Source organism: Mytilus trossulus, chromosome 3, assembly GCF_036588685.1.
Source record: "Mytilus trossulus isolate FHL-02 chromosome 3, PNRI_Mtr1.1.1.hap1, whole genome shotgun sequence".
Classification (NCBI taxonomy): Eukaryota; Metazoa; Mollusca; class Bivalvia; order Mytilida; family Mytilidae; genus Mytilus; species Mytilus trossulus.
The window spans coordinates 46,015,293-46,036,719 of NC_086375.1; the positions used below are offsets into that span (position 1 = coordinate 46,015,293).

General features: G+C 31.9%; 1 protein-coding gene across 6 annotated transcripts in view; it reads right to left on the reverse strand.

Annotated features, from left to right (window-relative positions):
- Positions 1–3,131: 3,131 nt before the first annotated feature.
- Positions 3,132–21,427, reverse strand: part of LOC134711627 (cytosolic phospholipase A2-like) — a 37,833-nt gene continuing 19,537 nt past the window's right edge. For 5 of the 6 annotated variants that reach the window (XM_063572346.1, XM_063572345.1, XM_063572348.1 and 2 more), the window contains 16 exons: positions 19,509–19,533; positions 15,615–15,693; positions 14,920–15,066; positions 14,192–14,310; positions 13,716–13,753; positions 11,672–11,804; positions 11,393–11,529; positions 10,740–10,962; positions 9,839–9,953; positions 9,155–9,292; positions 8,198–8,290; positions 7,522–7,747; positions 6,156–6,286; positions 5,388–5,566; positions 4,811–4,997; positions 3,132–4,102 (listed from right to left, as the gene is read on the reverse strand). In XM_063572346.1, coding sequence (XP_063428416.1) covers positions 3,414–4,102; positions 4,811–4,997; positions 5,388–5,566; positions 6,156–6,286; positions 7,522–7,747; positions 8,198–8,290; positions 9,155–9,292; positions 9,839–9,953; positions 10,740–10,962; positions 11,393–11,529; positions 11,672–11,804; positions 13,716–13,753; positions 14,192–14,310; positions 14,920–15,066; positions 15,615–15,693; positions 19,509–19,533 — 2,659 coding nt within the window. In that variant the 3' untranslated portion in view covers positions 3,132–3,413. Of the gene's footprint in view, positions 4,103–4,810; positions 4,998–5,387; positions 5,567–6,155; positions 6,287–7,521; positions 7,748–8,197; positions 8,291–9,154; positions 9,293–9,838; positions 9,954–10,739; positions 10,963–11,392; positions 11,530–11,671; positions 11,805–13,715; positions 13,754–14,191; positions 14,311–14,919; positions 15,067–15,614; positions 15,694–19,508; positions 19,534–19,676; positions 19,801–21,427 lie in introns of those variants that run through there. The other variant, XM_063572349.1, reaches the window with a different exon arrangement.

Sequence of the window (21,427 nt, forward strand, 5' to 3'; positions counted from 1 at the left end):
ATCTTCGTAAACTCATTTGACTATAGCTAACAAATGTAAAAAATAAAAGGACTCCAAAGACAAGACCATGATTTCTTTTTGTTTGTCAAGTTTGAAAGGGGAGGGTTATGACAAAAAAAAATGGCTCGTTGCTCTCTATAATAAATTAAACAATTTCTAGCAATTATGGCTATTTTGTCTTTTAAAATAAGTTGAAATAAAGTGACAGTCGTTTCATATTAAAAGTAGTATAATTTATTCTGACTTGCGGTGAAAAACTCAGCATACCTTTAATTGTATTTTAAAGCACACTGATTCCCAGAAGCTTGTATACAATGCAAATATGTCCTTCTATTTTATTTTCATACATTTTTTTTTATTATTCATGAGAAACTGTTAATAAATGTATAAAAGTGATCACAAGTCCATAAGCTTTCATTTCATACAAAACTTATCTAAATATTTGACTTATTAACAAAGTTTCAGCTATATGCATACGAACTATTTTGTTTTATATATGTTTACTAATCTATGTATGTTATTTCAGACTGGCGCTGAATTAAAGGTTCTCTTTAGCATTGCTACAAACCTAATCAGAAGTTGTCCTCCACTATATTTCAATGCATTTTGCAATTTGCATTTCATGACTCAAATAATTACAGAAAAGGGGAGAAGATTTTAAGGAGTATACCGAATCATAAATACTAGATAGACCACATCGTGATCCTCTTCGTAATGAAACCCCCTAACATACGAACAATAGAAACAGATCCACGAAATGCAACTCAGAAAACCAAGAATGAACTTACATGAACTCTACCATGACTATGGGTTACAATTTACAAACTGATTTACCACTGGTACCTGAAAATTATGGATCCTGATATAGCACCAAATATGAAAGCTTGGCATGAAAACATAATTTATGGATAACGAAAGAAAAGACTATCATCGATAAAACCAAGAGGTCGTTGAAAAAAACCCGCATCAAATAGCACAAATGCAAGACATAAAAAAGCATGAATGAAAGAAAAAACAACTTGAATCCTTATAAAAACTAGTGGTAAGCTTATATGCTTTGGAAAGGTTATCTTTTCACGATCTTCTATTGACAATCTCAAGTAAAGAATCGATAAAAGCTCCTATGATGATGTCAAAAAGGAGGAAATGAGGACTTGATAGCTGCTACGAAAAGTAAAACATGCATCCGTGGTCATTAATGACGAAAATATTTCGTTGAACCCAACCATGATTGCGTCCGAAATCTTAAAAATCGATGATTTCATCTCTTCCTGCATGAATCCTTGGTTCAATGGATTTTATATAAGCAAACACACTCCATCAATGAAATCATGACAGACAACGCAAGCTCTGGAATCCAAGATGTATTTAAAATTTCTTGAAATCATCCAAAATACTAGTAGTTATAATTGCAATTTTGTACAGCAAATTTATACCGTACCCTTAATACTTTAGTCCATTATTTTGCTGTGTTTTATCATTTGATTTTACCATTTGATAAGGGACTTTCCGTTTTGAATTTTCCTCGGAGTTCAGTATTTTTGTGATTTTACTTTTTAAAATGAAATGTTATGTTCTGTGTACTGATGTATTTCCTTTAATCGTTTTTTTGTTTTTCGTCATGGCATTGTCAGTCGCTGACGAGTCGTGGAATACGAATATAGCGTCTGGCGTAAAAAAAATCATAATCCGTGAATCGTTAGCGATTACATTCATAAGATCAGTCATTTCACCCCGCTTAACAACTGTTGATGAAAGACATACAGTGAATATAGGCAACTACAAATCTGATAAATAACCCTCGATAATGTCACAAACAAGGAAATGGTGACTGGATAATGTTTACAAGTAACACATATATGTGGTCATCTTTGACGAAATTGTTTCATATAACCAAATCATAATGATTTCCGTAAATCTTTATAAAAATGACTTTAACTCTACCCGAATGAACCTTGATGCAATGGCTTCCATGTAAGCAACCGTACTCCATCAATTAAATACTGACAGACAAAGCAAACTTTAGAATACAAAATCAACCAATTTTGTTTTTTTTTATTTAAAAAAAAGGTATGTATTACCAGTACTGTAGTTTTGCAAAAGTGATGTAATGATCTCCGGCCTTAAGTATTTAAAAATAACAGAATGAAAAAAGAACTTTCACTAAACGTAAACTCCTTATATTTTTGATTCTGCTTTTGAGGGTAGGAGATTAGCAACGTGCAGCAAGTTGTTGAAATATGAACAACACACTCAATACGATGTCAACTGCACTAGCATTCTTCGTAATACTATTCTCCTTTGAAAAGCCAAAATTGGCCCAACGACTATTCGCTATTCGGAACTTTGAATGAACATGTATATTCATAATATCTTCAATTCATTCCTAATAGTTCTGATTGCGTTTTTTGCACAGGTATTTATCTCATACCTGAACCAGTTTAGATTTATATGTTATTCTCTGTGTACTCTATTTTGGTCGTGTTTTTTTTAACATGGCATTATCAGTTTGACAAAGTTCATTATTCCATCATTTTCTACATGTGTAATTTGTTTTCCATTCGTTTAATGTGTATTAGCCAATATTTTTTGCCATTTGATAAGGGACTTTCTATTTAAATTTTCCTTGGGAGTTTGGTATTTTTATGTTGTTATTGGTATATAATTTTTTTTTCCGATTTTAAGATTTCAATGTCTCTTTGGTATCTTTCGCCTAAAACACGGATATTTTCATTGTAGTAGCTACAATACCTTACCAAAAATTATTGTTTATACCATTTCACCGATTTCGAATAACCACTGTACCTGTTCCTGGTATGAACAAAAGACTGTAGGAACAGAAACGACTTTTATCAAGCATAAACCAAAATAAAGCTTTCGATCTAAGAAAAAAAGGTAAGAATTCCTCAAGTTTTGTACATTTCTTATGTTCCATAATTGACATTTTACGGCGACATGACTCTCTTGATATACAGGCTAAAGGATTAAAAAATAGTCTCACAACACACACTGACCATGGAAAAATTAAAACTAGTAAAATTGAAGACATTTGTAAAATAAATATGAACTTAAAATGGACATCGATAACTTTTTATTGTAATCTTATATGCAATGTTATTGAATAACTACAATATATATTTTTCATTTATTGCAAATAATCAACAATTCGGACAATTCCTATTTGTTAAGAAATTAAATGATAACAAATATGACATCAATGGTAAAGTTCGATGAAGGCGGGATAACTCTTGCATATCTTGTCACAGTAATGTTACAATATATTTTTCATGTAGACTGACAATAACTGATTATTACTCCTTGTGAGCAAACTCTTGAGGATGTGACAAACTGAACTTAAATCCGGATCAATCACATAGCCAATTGGAATGACTTTTCGCCACTATATCAAACTATCACGAACTTGCCATTGAATAAAACTGATCATCTTCTTCGTCTGATTGAATAGAATTGCACCTATTCATTGACCAGTGATCATGAGCATCGTGAAATGTACCATCTTTTCGTTTTCGTCCCCCAAGTGTTCTTAGTTTCACCGAAGCATTACTAGAGTCTAATTCGTCGGATTCATCCTCTTCTCTCGGTGATGATAAACCACCAAGTCCTCCTATGCTCTTGTTTGTTCTCCTTTTTCTTTCCGATACTGCCATTTTTCTTTCAAGACCAGGCTTCTTGCAAATTATCGGAGCATCACTGACTGTTTTTGATATCTTTCTATGTCCATTTTCATCGTTTTCCTCCTCTTCTTCAATCGTGACACTTGTTCGACTGTCCCGACATGACGACAACCTTGATAAATACCTACTCAATTTCGCCTTATTTTTCTTGCTAACCCTTCGCAATCTACTCACTTCATTTAGTTGTATTGGAATCTTTGGGGGAGTTGTTCTCTTTTTTTCAATTGTATTCAGCATTGCTGTCTTGATTGCGTCAATATTGGCCAATGTATTGAATTCTGTTAATTTTGACAATTTTTCAAAAGCATCATGTGTATATTTGAAATTAAATGTTGAATATGGTGTTGCAGGGTCGTCAAATATGTCAAAATCGGCAAATTCTTTTTCCTCCGCTGTTCTTCGGACACCTAAAAAATATCAATTGCATTTTAAAACCTCTCAAATATCAATTCATGTTATTCCTTACTCTAATTGAATAGTATTATTATATATATATATATATATATATATATATGTTGAAGGCCGTACTTTAACCTATGATGGTTTAATTTTTAAATTGTTATTTGGATGGAGAGTTGTCTCATTGGCACTCACACCACATCTTCCTATATCTATAAACACACATTTTTAAAAAGAATCCTATATAAACTTATGTTTAGCGCTATAAAACCAAATTCAATCCACCATTTTCTCAATTTGAGAATGTCTTTACCAAGTCAGGAATACGACAGTTGCTGTGCATTCGTTTGATGTGTTTTATCATTTGATTTTGTAATATGATTAGGGACTTTCCGTTATGAATTTTCCTCGGAGTTCGGTATTTTTGTTATACTTTTTATAAATAGTTTTCGTTTTCTTATTAAATGAATTATCAAGATTTCGTCATTCTAGCACGTTTAACTGACAAAAAGCACACATATCAATTTGTATAAAACATTATTCATTAAATTAATTTCAACACACATGTTTATCTATTTCAAATGTTCCTTGTCTTTCATTTGTTTTAATATATGTCAATTTGTATTCTTATTTTGAAATAATGATACGACATTTAAACATCATACAATTAAGAATATCGGATAAGAGAAATAAGTATGAATAAATAGTACTCTTACCAGGTTTTGTGAATTCTCTGAAGTCTATATTCACTAGGACAAAATGTAACACTACGGGACAATGAGGATCAGTTGGGTGCTTAAATATGTACAACTCTTTCATTCCTTCTCTATCAAACACGGTGACATCAATTGGCGGGAAAGGTAATTTATTAAGTCTTGCCCATTTTTCTGCCAGCAGAATTTCCTTTAAATAAAACAAAAGCTATTAGTATTTGACTCAGTATTATCACTTTCATGAAGAAATCGGAAACCAATGAACTATTGAATGAAAATCAATATACAACAAATGTTTTATTTAGGCTATTTTGCTGGTCATTTTATAAATCTTAATGTTCTAAAATCATTTAATAATGATAAATACATTAACAACAAAAAAACATATGCCAGTTTCAGCTGTGTATTTCATATTTGTATTTGGAAAGCATGTGCATGTTTTTGATGCCCCCCATTTCAGGGTATATTCATATCACATGTGTTTGCAATATCCTTATGTTGCCCTTGTAATTGAAAACACAAACGATCTATATTCACGATAACCTCCCTTGCATTACAGAAATAATATACAAACATATACCTTAAATGGTGGTGACTGATCTCCAGGCCTGGCACTAAAATCAAAGGATAGAATGATATCTACAGCTCTCTGTGGTCTCAGGACAAGAGGGAAGGGTGAGTTAAACGTTAATCCTGCATCAACCATATACAAATGTTTAACATTGGTTGGATGCAGTTCATGGATTCCATCAAAATCATCTGTAATGATAATAAAATACGTAAATGAATCAATCCATTGCTTAAGATATTCTGTCATAAATAGAATAACCTCATATTTTTAAAGTATTAAAATGAAAGCATGAAGTAAGGAAAAGAAATAAAAAAGTATCAGTTAAATTTACATAATGTTCCATTTAAAAAAGATTCGCTTTAAAATTAATAGTTTTCATAGTATCAGTTTCAAAGTATCAATAGTTATCAAAGGTACCAGGATTATAATTCAGTACGCCAGACGCATAAGACTACATAAGATTCATCAGTGACACTCATATCAAAATAGTTATAAAGCCAAACAAGTACAAAATTGAAGAGCGTTGAGGATCCAAAATTCCAAAAAGTTGTGCCAAATTCGACTAAGGTAATCTACGCATGGGATAAGAAAATCATTAGTATTTTGAAAATTTCAAAGTTTTGTATACAAGAAATTTATAAAATGACCACGTTATTGATATTCATGTCAACACCGAAGTGTTGACTACTGGGCTGGTGATACCCTCGGGGACGAAACGTATCAACACTTTTGATGTTAGTTTTACGAATTTAACGTTGAAATAAAGTAAAAGATTACCAGTATCTTTGTTTGCAGTATCCGGAGTAAAAGGAGACAATGGGAAGGTTTTGGTGAGTGACAATCCTCTCATGAAATTATGTACTACACCAGCTCGTCCTGCTCTGGTGTTCAACACTTCAAAACGTTTGCTGAAATAAAACGTGACAGTTTAATCTACTGGATGAGAACCGATTTCAAAGAAAGAACAAATCAAACTAAATATAAGTAAAATAAATGCATGTAGTTTCAATCATTCTTGCAGTCGTTGCATGAAGTAGGATTTTTCATATTGAAGTATACTTTTATGAAATTATGTAATACACCAGCTCGTCCTGCTCTGGTGTTCAACACTTCAAAACGTTTGCTGAAATAAAACGGGACAGTTTAATCTACTGGATGAGAACCGATTTCACAGTTAGATCAAATCAAACTAAATATAAGTTAAATAAATGCATGTAGTGTCAATCAACCCTGCAGTCGTTGCATGAAGGAGGATTTCTAATATTTAAGTAAACTTTTATGTGTTTCGGAAAATGTTTTGTCTATGCCCATGAGAACTACATGTATACAATTAATCAATGGTATTTTAGACCATAATCTATTTGATGATAGAAGTGCTAAACATAATAGCCATTCTTAAGAGATTATCTTTACTAATTCACCACATGTTTTTATTTGGTCTTAGTTCTACATTGGTAAATTAAATTATGGCATCAAATTCTCTTGCTTTCCTTTGGAGTATTGTGACATCGCGAAAAAAGGCGACCATCCCTGATGACGATACAGAGATAAAACATAGATTTTTGTAAATCATTGGAAAAGAAGGTTTTTGCACCACGATCTTTATTTTTGATTAACTGTTGTGTGTCTGATCGAAAAACGTTAATAGAAGGATTGACCTTCTCTGAATGTACAGGGAAGGAAATGAATGAAAATAAAAAAGTTTAAGTATAAAAGGATGTGTTAAAGTGCATATATGAATTGAAAAACACAAGTCTTGTAGGAACAATAAGCCAAAAATATACACAAGGTTACTGAATGGTATATTTATTTTTAAATTATAAAACACATAAGCGGACATGTATTCACACAGTCACTATAAGTACCAACACCACTGTTAGATATTATTTAAACATTATTCTACTGATATAATCTTCAAAAATGAAATAAATGTCAGGAAAAGGATTTAATCATTTACTTGAAACTTAATGTGTATTAATCATTTTTTCATCTGTTTTGTAAATTTTAACTGGAAAACATTTGATTCCGTTCGAAAACTTCAACAATCTTTTTAATCTTTGCGCATTTGAAATCCTACACTCTGTTCAGTTTCTTCCTGAATGGGGTTGTCTATTAGAATCCAGTTTATCATTTTAAAACATACTTTTCCAAAATATTGCTGAGAAAATTATTCCAATAACCCTTTTGTTTAGTTCTTCGTTTTGTGGATTGTCGTTTTGGTGCTTGACCATTCTCTTTAGTCCCATTAGTTTCTGGTACGTCAAATGTAAACTGTCGAGAACTCCGAGGTTTTTCCTCTACTTCTGTTTCGTCGCTTTCATCACTACTGTCACTACTTTCATCCTCCCTGCTTTGCTCGATCTGCTTAACTATAAAAACAGATGAGAAGTGATGAAATTGCGTTTGTAAAATGTCTAAATGTTTTCCAAGGATTGGTTAATATACGCAATTTAATAATTAGAATAATTTTTCAAACCAGAAAAAAGATACCCATGGGATAATCAAATCATTTAAAAAGCCAAAATGACAGAAGAAACAAAAATGTTGACTGGTCGTTATGGTTAAACGCCACTTTCATCACCTTTTTTATATAAATATTATGGCCGCGTCTTATTGGTGGATAAGTTTGGATACACAAGAAGACAAAAACAGTCAACAAAAAAACTACACGAAAAACTAGCAGTTGAGCAACACGCACGCCAACAATATTAATACTCCATATTCATTCCACATTCCCTTTTCACAGATCTTTTTGAAGGAAATATCAAACCGTACTTAATAAGGAAACTCTGTTTCAGTAATAATGCAAACATATTTACCCATTTCTTGTCTGATCATTTCCACAGGGTCAAGCTTTTTATTGTCATCTAATAAACGTTTGAATAAAATGCAGAAGGCACTGCCCCAAATGCCTGAAAGAACAATCATATATAGAAATCATTTATCAGAGTAACAACACAAACACACTTGGATAAAATTATTCTTTAATTTCTGATCTAGCCTTACATGAGCTGACCATTCTCTGAGTTATAAAATCTATTGTCGATCATTTGAAAGTTTCAGTAAAAGTTTCTATACGTTTATCATAAAAATTATCAATCCTGGTTGAAAAGCATTAAGTCCCTTTTAAACCAGGACAACCCTAGCTAACTTTGACTTAGTAATTATGGAACATTATCAGAAGCATTATGAAATATAAAAACATCACACATATATATATATATATATATATATAACTCGTCTAAACATCAACCCAACAATGTTAGATCTGTAAATTTGCTTTCGCAAATTTTTGGTTCTTCCCTCGCCGGGATTCGAACCCATGCTACTGTGATATCGTGACACCAAATCGCCTGCACTGCAGCCGTCCCGCTAGACCACACGACCACCTGGGCTCTCAAAAAAAGAGCTTTCGGTGGCCATATGTTACCTTTTCCACGTCAGTTTTAATCTAGCGGCGTACTACAGTACATGATATATAAGGCATGAAGATGTTATTGTTACAGATCAGCTAAATTATCTATAGTAAAGGATCCTACAAATTAATGTAAGATACAGTCACAGAAAATAATTATATTCATAAGTACGTCTGAGTCAGTGACAACCCTACAACATATATATATACAACTCGTCTAAACATCAACCCAACAATGTTAGATCTGTAAATTTGCTTTCGCAAATTTTTGGTTCTTCCCTCGCCGGGATTCGATAAATATCTGATATCCGTTGTATATTGTGTATCAAACTGAATCCATCATCTATATAAAATGTAATACCTTGTAAAAAATGCAGTGGTTGTTCTTCGTATTCAGTACATAACTTTCCCATGAAAAATTTACTTCCAAACAATTCTGTTTTCATAAATGTACCATATTTTGGCATACCAATTTCAAAAGGATTAAACTCGACCCATTCTGAAACGAAAAAAGGAACATCCATAAAGATTATAAGTTACCAATGTAGCGATAAAAAGCAGGAAATTCAGTAATTTATATTTTGAACGAATGTCTGAATAGAAGTCCTGTCGACGTTTCTAGTGTCTCATTCAATATATATTCTAGAGCTATCTCTGTAAATTAGTACCATTTCCTAGATGTTAGTAAATACTTTTTAAAAATCGTAAATTCATGATAATTATATGAAGAAAGAGATTTCCGAAATTACAATAGGTCGCGTTACAATTTTAAATACCACTAATTTGACTGTTTTTTTTTTTGTGGGTGTTCCATTTAAGCGTCAAAAACATTAAGCTCAACGACAACAGATTTTTTTTATTTTAAAGTTAAACTGTCTCATAATCTGTGTTATAACAGACGATAATCATGTGTTGCACACACATCGTGTGTTACACTCACGAAATTTGTTAATGTTTAAGCCTTGTAGTACTTCAATGCGAAGTGCAAGCTATCTAATTAAAATTTAAACTTGATTAAAAAGTACTAGTAGCTTTAAATTCTTACCGTGAAAACTTCTAGCAGATCTATCTGCTTTTACGTTAACACATGTCATTAAAGGCATTGGTGCTGCTCCGCCTGCTATTTTGTCTTGTAAGTCTGTAAGTTTTGTATGCAACCTCTACAACACAAGAAAAAGATTTACAAAAATGAATTGTAGTTATTTACGAAAGCAGGTATGAGTTAGTCTGTGCCAAAAAATATACATTAGAGTAAAAGGTTGACCGAGGAAAAATGACTTGCTCAACAACTGACTTAATTTTGTTTGTAAGTTTCTTAATCAGCTATTTGTTTTAAACCTATAAGTATTTAGGATGTCATCGTTTGCCTGGATGAATAGCGTATGCTAACCATGTTATCTACAAAAGTATTTAAGGTTATTGTATATTTTTTTTATAAATTATTTAATATCACACAGCGGTATACTATTGAAACTTTTATTTTTTCACCTCTTATTTTATTGATTTTATATTTACATTGTATAATAGATCAAATTTATTCGTTCATCGCATGTTAAATTGTTTTTATATGTCTTTTGATTGAGTTAAGCCATTTCAGTTGATATTTTATAGTGTATCTTTCCAGTTTGTGATGTTACACTATTGTTGCAGATAAGGGTGAAGGTTAGTTCCTATTAAAACGTTTAAACCCGCTCCATTTGTTGCCAAGGCTCCGTGTGGAAGACCATACTTTGACCTATACTGGTTCACTTTTATAAATTGTGATTTAAATGAAGAGTTGTCTCATTAGCACTCATACCACATTCTGCTCATATCTATCTATAAAAGTATGTATGGTTTTGTTATGTCAAAAAAGCGTTATTTAATTTCTCTTTTTATTGACTTTACATAAATTATAAATAGATAAGGGATAAATTAAGCAACGATGTTAAACATTGTACACTTACATCTTTTACCAATGTTTCTCCAACTAAGTGTCCAAATATATCTGTGAAGCTGACTGGTTGCCCATTTTGACGTTTAACAAGTATCCGATCAATGTAACGTTTTATACCAAATGGTGTAAGTAACCATAGAAGACTAGAATCTATATTGTTTTTTAGTTCTTCTTGCATAGCACCAGGGTTCATTGTTGGCCAGTCTTTGTGTGAATATAAGGTAGAGATGTACCTAAAAATCATGCAAATACATTGTCATTGTCTAATTACAATCTGTTTATTTTGTTATGTATATGGAAATAAATTTCCAAACAATAAAAAGCATATTATTAATTATCTGCTTCATAGAAAAAAAAACCCCATACATGTACTTCTGTCACGTACGTCAGTCAAACCAATTAAGCTAAATGTAACAGTATACTTTTGTTTGTGTCTTTAATGTCTTTTTATGACTTATCATTATAAAAGGTCACTTTACCTACTTCAGGTAAACACACAAAGAATTGCCCTTAAGGTCAATAGCCTAATAATTGTAGGTAGAATATATTTATAAATACTGTCTACATTTTTATAACTTTGTGTTTATCTATATATATGATCTGTGTACACATTTCTCTTCTAGTTACTTTAATATATTGTAAATTTTACTTTTATGAACTCACCAAGAAGATCCTGACAGTCCACCTAAAAATGTGACACAGTCCAATATTTTAGAATCAGCTAGGGCTTTGAGGACACCACTCATACCAACCATAGCCCTAAAACCACCACCTGAACCAATAACAGCGATTCTCGGCGTCTGTAAGAATAAATATACGAGATTATTAAAGCTCTCTTAAAGTTTCTTATATTCATATCTTTTAAAACACAAACTAAGGGAATTGATGTTGAATAATAGCAGACGCAATGACTGGCAAAACAGTATATGTTAGACAAATTACCTCCTCTCTGGTTTCTGGCGCTTTATCTCCCAGCAAATCCTTCATTGTTTTCATTACTTTCTCGGTTCTGTGTTCTATGAACTCTTTTTCTTCGTCACACAAACATAAACTGTATCGCAGAGTTGGATTCTCACTAAAAAATTAGAGTACCGGGTTAGTATGATGAACAAGATATTCATTTTTCTCCAGCGTTATAACATTTTTAAAAGTTTAGTTTCCTTGATAATTTGACATTTGGCACCTTTCTTCCATTAATTCATTGCAAAGTTTATTTCCATTTTTTGCTCATTATCAATTGAATGAATATTTTGATGAAACATTGAACAACTAATTTAGAAAATTTTAGAAAGTAATGTGCATGCATAACTTTAGCATTTTTTTGAATTTCTGAAGTACAGCTATTCGGCAGTTAAGAAAGTATAATCGTGCTTTTCGATAACAAACAAAGCTGAACAGGAGTAAATATATGGTTGAAATTAGATTAAAATTCTCTTTAAAGTGGAATGACAAATCAAGAAAAAGTACATATTTTACGACTTTGATGGACCGCATAATTGGAGTTGGTTTTTTTGAGAAGCCATAATATCTTAAGTTAATTTCCCCCCGGTCGTAGCCATTTCTTACTAAGCAGTTTTTCATAAAACGGAAAGAAAAAGGCATATAACGATTTTATCATTGAAAATGCAATCTGACAAAATATGTTACTTTTGTTTCTTTTAAATAGTGCCCTAACTTTTGATTTGTAATTTTAGGAAAAGTTTAAGTGCTAGTGCATATCGTTAAAAGTCCTTTCTAATTGTCCTTATTTTTGATCGTTTTCTTTAAGTTTTAAGGATAAGAGCTATATATCTAATTTAAACTTCTGTAACAGTTTAGATTAAAATATCATTAACGAAAAGTAATCGTTATTCAAAAACAGAAAGGGCAGGGAAGATTAAATAAAGAGTTCAGTAGTTCAATCTCCATATCTGAAGCCGTTCAAGCAGGCAGCCATTTAAAATCAGAAAATAACTTTAAATGAAGGCAATACATTACACGCAGCTGCTTCAATAGTTCCTAGTTAAATGCCATCCTCAGCTATATCAAATGGGACTTACCTAATATCATTTTCAATACTTTTTGCAGATCTCAAACAACACTTTTCTCGCTTTTTTGCATAATTTTTGCTGTAGATATATATTGACGCTTAAACTTAAGGTGGCGAGGGTAATGATTCTGAACTTTCTGCCAGCAAGATGTGAAAGTCTTGGCGATGGCAGAATGTATACAGAAACATAAGGGGAAAATTTTTGATCCGATTTCATCTTGACTTGGTACTACAACTACACCATGAGTTTAAATATGAAAATATATTGAAAATTTAAATTCAAATGCATTTTGTGTATCCTACTTGGAAGTACGAAGATATCACACTGGTTTGGAAAATTTGGAAAAAAAGCAGAATCAAACAAATGTCATATTTATCAAATAGGATTGGTACATTTAAAGAATGTAGTCCGAATACAGGAGGAAGCTTATGATATGGAGACCAATGCTGAGACAGTTTATGGTAAAACTACCTTTAAAAAATGACTTCATTGCTGTGGTTGTCTTTTGGGATAGGTTCCTTAAAACTTTGTCGAAATTTTTCAAGACAGAACTTATATTAAACCCCTTATTTGTACGTGCAAGGGTAAATTGTTTGAATAAAAGTTGTGTTTTAAGTTTAAAAGTTTAAATAGTTCTTTAAATAAAACGGTATGAGTTGTCCTGCAGGAAGGGGGTCCATTAAAGTTCGTTTATATATTCGTTGACTTGGTCACTTCACTTTTATACTACAACTAATTACATTTTGGCAGATTACACGTTAATGATGCGATCAAGTCGACAAGAAATATCAATGATATGTAGAAGTGCGTTGTCTTGTATTTAAAAGGGGTTTTGGTTATATTGCATGCTAAATGTTTGTTTAACGTCTGATTACAAATGTTTCATGCATATTTAGCTCGATGTTATTTGATCCAACTTGCATCAACTATAACAAAATGCATATAAAAATACTTACTCGAAGTGTGTTTCAAACTCAAATTCTACTTCAGATTTCTGAAATGATAAAAAGAGGGTATTTATTTTGTAACTGTAATCGATTACGGTTATTTTCCTTGATTTGAAACTTTAGATTAGTATTGTATTATCTGGTTTCGTATGTATGTCGAAATGTTTCTTCAAGTACATTGTTATCTCTTATCTGCATTTCAGAATATAAAAAAATAGTTCATTTTCTCGACATCCTTGTCCAAGAATATCAGCTGATATGCAGTTTTCATATATCCTTGGATCTTATATGACATAACTTCCCTGTTCTAGATTTACAGTTCCGGAAATTTTCAAAATAATTGTTAATTTTAAATTGGAATGGAAGAATTTACTAAAAAAATGTAAAATAAAAAAAAGATACCCGGTTTCATACGATTAACTTTTACAGAATACGGAATTTAACTTATTTTGACATGTTGATGCAACAATATATATGTATTTTACCTCATTAAATGAAAATATTTTGTTGACTCTGGTTTTTATTGGAAGTTCCTTGAGATCAAAGTATACCTCTCCAATTACTTGGTCAAGATTTCCGTAATTCGCCTCCATTAATATCATTTCTGAAAAGGAAGATTTTAATTTCATTAATACATAAACTATGAGTGAATGTTTTTGTTATAAACGAGGTTATACAAACGAGTGTCATACTTTGATCATGGAAGTAATATTTAGATCTTACTTCCATGCTTTAATAAAGATGTCATTTAATTAAAATAGAAACCATATTAGCGGTGTCAATGCTAATGCACCAGATACCCAGTTCGACAATAGAAGTATCTAATCAGTGAGACTCGAAGCCAATACATATGCAAGTTCAAAACCCAAGTCAAACGTTGAAAAGCTGATAAAACCGAATAGGACCAAAAGTAAAATAAATCAGAACAAATGTATAAAAAAACATGCTCTTTTGACTACTAAGTCACGTTTGCCATTTCTTAAAAACAAAGATACCGACTCTGTCCTCGGTCAACATTTAGACTCGGAAGAAAATACTTATGTCCGAATCTAGAGACCAAGAGTAACAATTAAGATCCTGATGTCAAACAAGCACCCGTTGTCTTAGAACCGTACCAATAACAGCTACGATATTTTGTTTCATAAGCATCTATATCTGTTATATTTTACAATTCATATAATAGATAAAAATCATTATAGACTAGAAAACTTACGTAGTTTATTAGTTTCTCTATCATCTATGAGAAATGTGAATTCTTCGTTCCATACTGGATTTACTTCATTATCCTTTGTTTCAGTCCGACGACGACCCTCTGGTGAGGTCTTCACATTTAGTATAATATAAGGGTCGGGTGTATCAACTGTATTTACAAAAAGAACATCAATTAAAAAACTGCAACAAACACGTCATTCTTAAGAAAACTTTATAAGGTCAAATGCAAAGGGAAACAGGTAGCAGAAGAACAAATACATGTTCTAAAGCAATAGCAATGAAGGTTAATACTTTCCCCAAGATAAAATCTCTCAGGTTGACCTTGGTTGAATGTGAAACACTGATATTTCTCTTGCTTTCTAGCCTATATATTCGAAAGGAACTTAAGATGTTGGGCGAAAATAGTTGAAAAAAAAAGAAACCTTATTAGAATGGCTAAATGTTTGAAAATGATAGTAATATAAGGCCATCAGTCAAATTGTGAGAGCATTTTTGAACTTGTGTTAAACCGTTTATAATGCATGTATGCCTTTACGTATCATATAAATCGTCTCATTTTCATGTACTTTGTATAAATTATAATGGAAGTGTTACCTGAGAGTGTGGCTTATAATTTGAATAAAATTGATCGAGCTACTTGGCTGACATGACAAGTATTTGAATTTGCTTTAATCGGATAAAAAAATAAATGTTTACCGTAGTCCATCCATCCATGTGTTATATTTTTGCCTCTGACAACCTTGACGGTGAGTATTAAACATGGTCGATGTTCTACCTACAATAAAATGTTGTACTGTGTTATAAAATTTCAACCTAATATTATATATTAAATGACATTCAAAAGATGAATTGCAGTTTTTAAAGTAAAAACCTGCAAATACACTTGTCACTTTACATAACGTTATCGAATATCCGATATGGTTCATGATTTCAAGGACCAAAGAAAACTTTTAGGCAGCAACCATTTGATTTTCTGGGGGGGGGGGGGGGGGGGGGGGCTATGGTTTTTTTTTCTGTGCAAACTTTTTTTTTCACCTTCGGCGAAGAACAATCAATTTTTTTTAGCGACAAACCGAAAACAATTTTTTTCTTTCAATTTTAGCATTACATATAGTGGCAGCTGAGGGTAAAACAAACAAATTTTTTTTCTCAGGGTCCAAAACAAATTATTTTTTTCACCAAAACCTGGAAACAAACTTTTTTTTCCAAAAAAAAACATAGTCCCCCCCCCCCCCCCCCAGAAAATCAAATGGTTGCTGCCTTATGACCGAAAGGCTGACCATTATCATACATAGTACTTTGTGAAAGAGGTCAAAAGTTCCCATATCTTTTTGATTGGCATATATGGATTATTCAACTAGATTGGTGAATTTTGACTTTTGCAAGAGGACTAGATCCTCTGGATTTCGTTGAATTGCATCTGTGCATTTATAACTGAATTTCATCCTTATTTACATGTAATTTATCTCTATACATATATATTGCAAAGGTGAGAAATTTACTGCAGTTTTTGCTTGCAAATATTTTAATCGTATTATCAAATGTAACACATTAAAGTGCATATCAGTTAACTGTATGATTATTCATTCATTCACGCTGCATGGGTTTACAATCGAACTGTTGTTTCATGCTTTGAGTAATAAACATAATACATGATAAGTTATAATGTATTTCGATTACTTGTATGCAATTTCTGGAATGGAACCGTTCAACATCTTCACTACAACACTATGTGAATATATTTAACCCAACAAACTCAGAAACAGCAAGGGTATTAATTAGACAGGCATTGACTACGCTAAAACCAAAAAGAAGATAAGACATGACCAGTGACCAGAAGCAACAATCCTTGGACACAAAGAACCTCAATTAAAACTAGCGTTCTCGTGAAAGATCAGCAATTCCTGTATAAATTGACCAACTGCATAAATTTCTGAATATAAACACAGACCTATTGCTTAAGTGTTGGTATTTAATGTCAAGTGGCAAATACTTCATGCACATTTAAGATATCATATAGGCCAATGCAATTGCTTGATGTGTTAATGTATTTAAAAAGAGATTTTATTTGTCGAATTTATTGATACAGAACACCAAAGTATAGCAAGCTTCAAATTCTTCAAATATTTTGTCCGCTACACCAGTCCTTTTAATTACACGAGGTGGATCACACGCGGTGGATCAGGATGTTCGTCTCTGATATTCTTTACATTGATTCTTTTATATCAAACCAAACTAGCTTGAAAAGATTGGGTTTAATCTTCCTGATTATTTAAAAAAATATATACTGTAAGAAGTAGATGATTTACAAGAGGTTTAAAAATACTTATGAACTTGTGTAAACACTAGAGATAATAAAAATCGATTTACTAGATTTATTCTGCTCTTCATATTTTTTTTAAGTTCGTCTATAGAAATATAATTTCCGTCATATTTTGAAATTATTTTAAAACTTTAAAGACAACTTGATACATATCTCATTCGTTTATAATAAGTTGTTTCAAGTGGTTTATTTTGTAAGACATCCTGCGTGTACTCCATAAGAGAACAGGTCATCAACATAGAAATTAACCCTAGTTGTTTGGGCTGGTAAAAAAAATCTCATGTTGATACAAATTATACGAAATGTATGTATGGGTTTTCCTGATAAGGGAGGACCGGACTTCTTAATGACATCACATGGGATGACTGAATAAAATCCTATTTAACTGTACATGATCCATGTGTGGTGGAACACTTCCAAACTTATCAGCTATGTCACCGTCTTGAAGGGGTTCATTGTTTTTCAAGAGTGCAAATTTACCCAACAGATCTGTCATTACATAGACGAGGGGCAATAGGGGGTCTGTTAACATGTTAACAACACCTTGATTTTGGCAAAAACAGTAAACAACAAAAGCAAAAATGCTGATAACAGTTAACAAAGTTGGTTAAAAACAGTTAACAGCTTAAATTTATCTCAGATAACCAGTTAACAACACCTTGAAAAGGGCCAAAATAGGCTAACATTAAAAGATATCCCCCCTAGACTTTGTGGCAAGTGAATAAAGACATTCGACGATTGTTATTTCCTTTAACATGATTATGGTAGTTTAAAAAAGTGTTAAGCGGGAACAGGCAATACATTCTTCAGTAAAATTACAAATTTTACTATTGCTTTCTCCTTGCTTTATAGTTTTACGTTCTTTCGTCGATAATGAAATAGTACATATCGACCATGGACTAACACATGTTACATAAACTTGCTGAGTAACTTGTTGGCATGTCCAGTTAGGACTTTCAGAAGAAATATGAAACATTTCGCCCAAAAAAGAACGCAGAAATATCGTTCAGTTTTACGAAAAATAATATGTTTAATCAGTGGCGGATCCAGAAATGTTCATAAGTGGGGGCCCATTGACTGACCTAAGATGGGGCCCGCTTATGTCACGCTTCAGTGATTCCCTATATAAGCAAACAAATTTTTTCCCAAAGGGGAAACTAAATTGCATATGAAACCTTATCGGGAATTAATTTAAAAAAAGACATATGAAAGAGACATATGTACATTATGGTGATAAAGTAATTTATTGTGTGAACCTTTTGTTTGCCTTGTAAGTATGTACACGTGTTAAAAATATTGTCATTTAGTTATTCAGCTCCAGCTATATTTGTGCATATTTTAATCATTAATATACAGCTACACGTAAGCAAAATGTTGTTATAGGTTTCAATATTTAAATAAATCATAAGTATTATAGAACTTCTAACGAATTTGTATAGATAGTTGGTATAATTGGAACTAAGTACTCGTAAGCAAAGCCATTCAAATTGAGATCTCTTTATAAGACTACACTTTTAACTGTCTTGAGATGACACATATTTGTGTTGTTAAATCTGTATTTACATTACAATATAAGCTTTGAATATCCCAGTGACAATAAGAAAACTTTAAACTTCATAGTCAGTATTCTAATACGCATATTACCTACGTATATATTTGACGAAAAGGAGTCAAAACCGTATAAATTTGTATGCATGCAAAGCAGAATAGTGTCAAAATTTGATAAAAATCAATATTCAAAGAGATAAAGGTTTTTCACTTTGTCACTACAAAACATGGGACCTTGGTTTTAAACTGAAATGTATTGTTAATAAATTTTCATTTCTTGGTATAGATTACACAAAAACATTTCAAAGTGAATTAATAAAGCATGAGGCTGCATATCACATCATATCATCATATTTTTAAGCTCAACAACTTCCTTGCATATCCTATATACGATATGCGATTGAAGTTCCTTGAGAACTTGACGAAATGTTCCGGTGACATTTCGTTGCAGCTTTTTACATATGAAACATGATTACTATGGATGAGTTTAGCAAGAAAAAGAACGTCTCAGTTTGTTATAGTGTCTTAAAAAACAGATGACTATCCAGGAGGCTGGAAACATCATTAATAAAACACAAGTTAAGACCCAAAAATGTATACTGAGCTATGCTTAAATCAAAAATTTTGCTTAAAACAGCGAAATAGTGTGTATTATCTAAACTCATTGAAAAATTGTTTATAAACAAGCAGAAGTTAATAAAACCGTTATTGAAACTTACCTCAAAAACTTGATATGGATCAAACCTGAAATTCAAAAACAAAATTAGGTAATTAATTATTATCCAACTTTTATATCCCAGGAAGTAATACGTATTAATTTCTTATATGAATGTCCCTCTGGTATCTTTTGCCACTCTTTTAAGGAAAGTAAATATGAAAGAACTTACTTTTTCTCGCTATTAGTTCCGAATACGTTCATATTGGAATCTAGAAAAACTTCTGACAGATAACGAGCATATAGGACTATTTATAGGAGACATGATTGTATAGAAATATTCAAATTAAATGTCCCTGTGTTCACCAAAATATCACCTCATCGAAAAATTACTCGTGAAGCGTATCTATTAAGATTAATATTAAAGTGTATTTAAAGATAAGTGTCAAGGAGGAAAGCATTCCATTCAAAACTTTTAATATATCTAAACGGTTCGCTGTAATTTCATTATAACAAGATATATATGGATATGCATATATTTATAGAGAATATATATGAATTTCACAGCATGATGAAAATAATAATACTGTTTGGTATTTTAACCTCCCATCACCAGTTTCTGAACATAAAAGCAACCTGAATGTTATCATATGTACGTTTTCGTTCTATTTTGTTTTTGCTTCATTGGTGCGGGTACATGTACCATGGAAGTAAAATTATCCAATGTATATACTCCCATGGAGGTTCTTTTATCACACTTTTTAACAATCCAGCATCGAAAAGATCTGCAGCAAGTATGCAATCTAAAATCAGATTAATTCATTGTCGAGGGTTTGGCCAATAGGCCACATAGGATTCACCGCGAGTTGTTGCAGAAATTCTATAACGAGCATGGAGCATTGCACGCAACCTTCATTAAGGCATCAAATATAAGGAAGATCTTCATCCAACCAAACATAGTTCCTCATTTATACAATATGTACAGCATAAAGGTGTCCTACTTTATCAAGTGTTATACAAAAATGGCGGACGGGAGGTGTTATGGGGATAACCATATTCCAATAACCCATGCAGTAAAAAATGGGAGTAATGGAAAGAAAACTAAAACATAAAAAAGTTGAAGACTTCGTCGACCCTTTGCCACCAAACTTCAAGATATTATAGTTTAAACTTTCACTTTAAAAATGGAGAATGAATTTTCTGTTTCGTTTTCCTCCAATAACGTTAACTTGGTAAGTAACTGTATAGTGTTTCTAAATATATAGTGTTTTAAAAATTTTACCATTTAATAACAACAATGAGGCGAGCTATTCATTATCACCCGAAGTTATATTCTAATTGCGACCTAGGTGTAAGATTTCCAGATTAACATCCATACCAGGACATCGTTAAACCATTCATAAATAAGTTACAGATGAAACCCTCAAAACAAAAGAGACCAGGACATTACCTAGGGGTACTACTATACAAGCTATGAATATGAACAAACGATGATAAGTAAATTGAGTGATTCATGAGATTTAAGTTCACAGGAGATATTTGAAACTGTTATTACTTGACTTAATAGGTACCCTACTTTCCATCTACATTTCAAGACATGAATGAAGAGATAAAGACATAGACTAACTTTTTATATGTAATCTTGCATGACTTTACATTGTAATAAGACAGAATGTTCGCTTAACTTCAAATTATGTGTGTAAACTACAATAAACCCCAGATCCCACAGGGCGTCGAATAAAAACAAAATCAACATACAGTGAGAAGATGTGGTATGACTGTAAACAATGAAGAGGTTACTTTACCATGAAAAGCCACACAAACAGGTAAATGAAAAACCTGACATAATTTTATGAATATAAGAAGAATTTTCACAGCTATAATGAAAGAAGACAAAGGTACTTAGGGACAGGACATTTTGTTTTGGCTCTCTCCTCTTTGTCCCAGGTCCGTCTTTGGTTTCTATCAGGTTTTATTATTTTG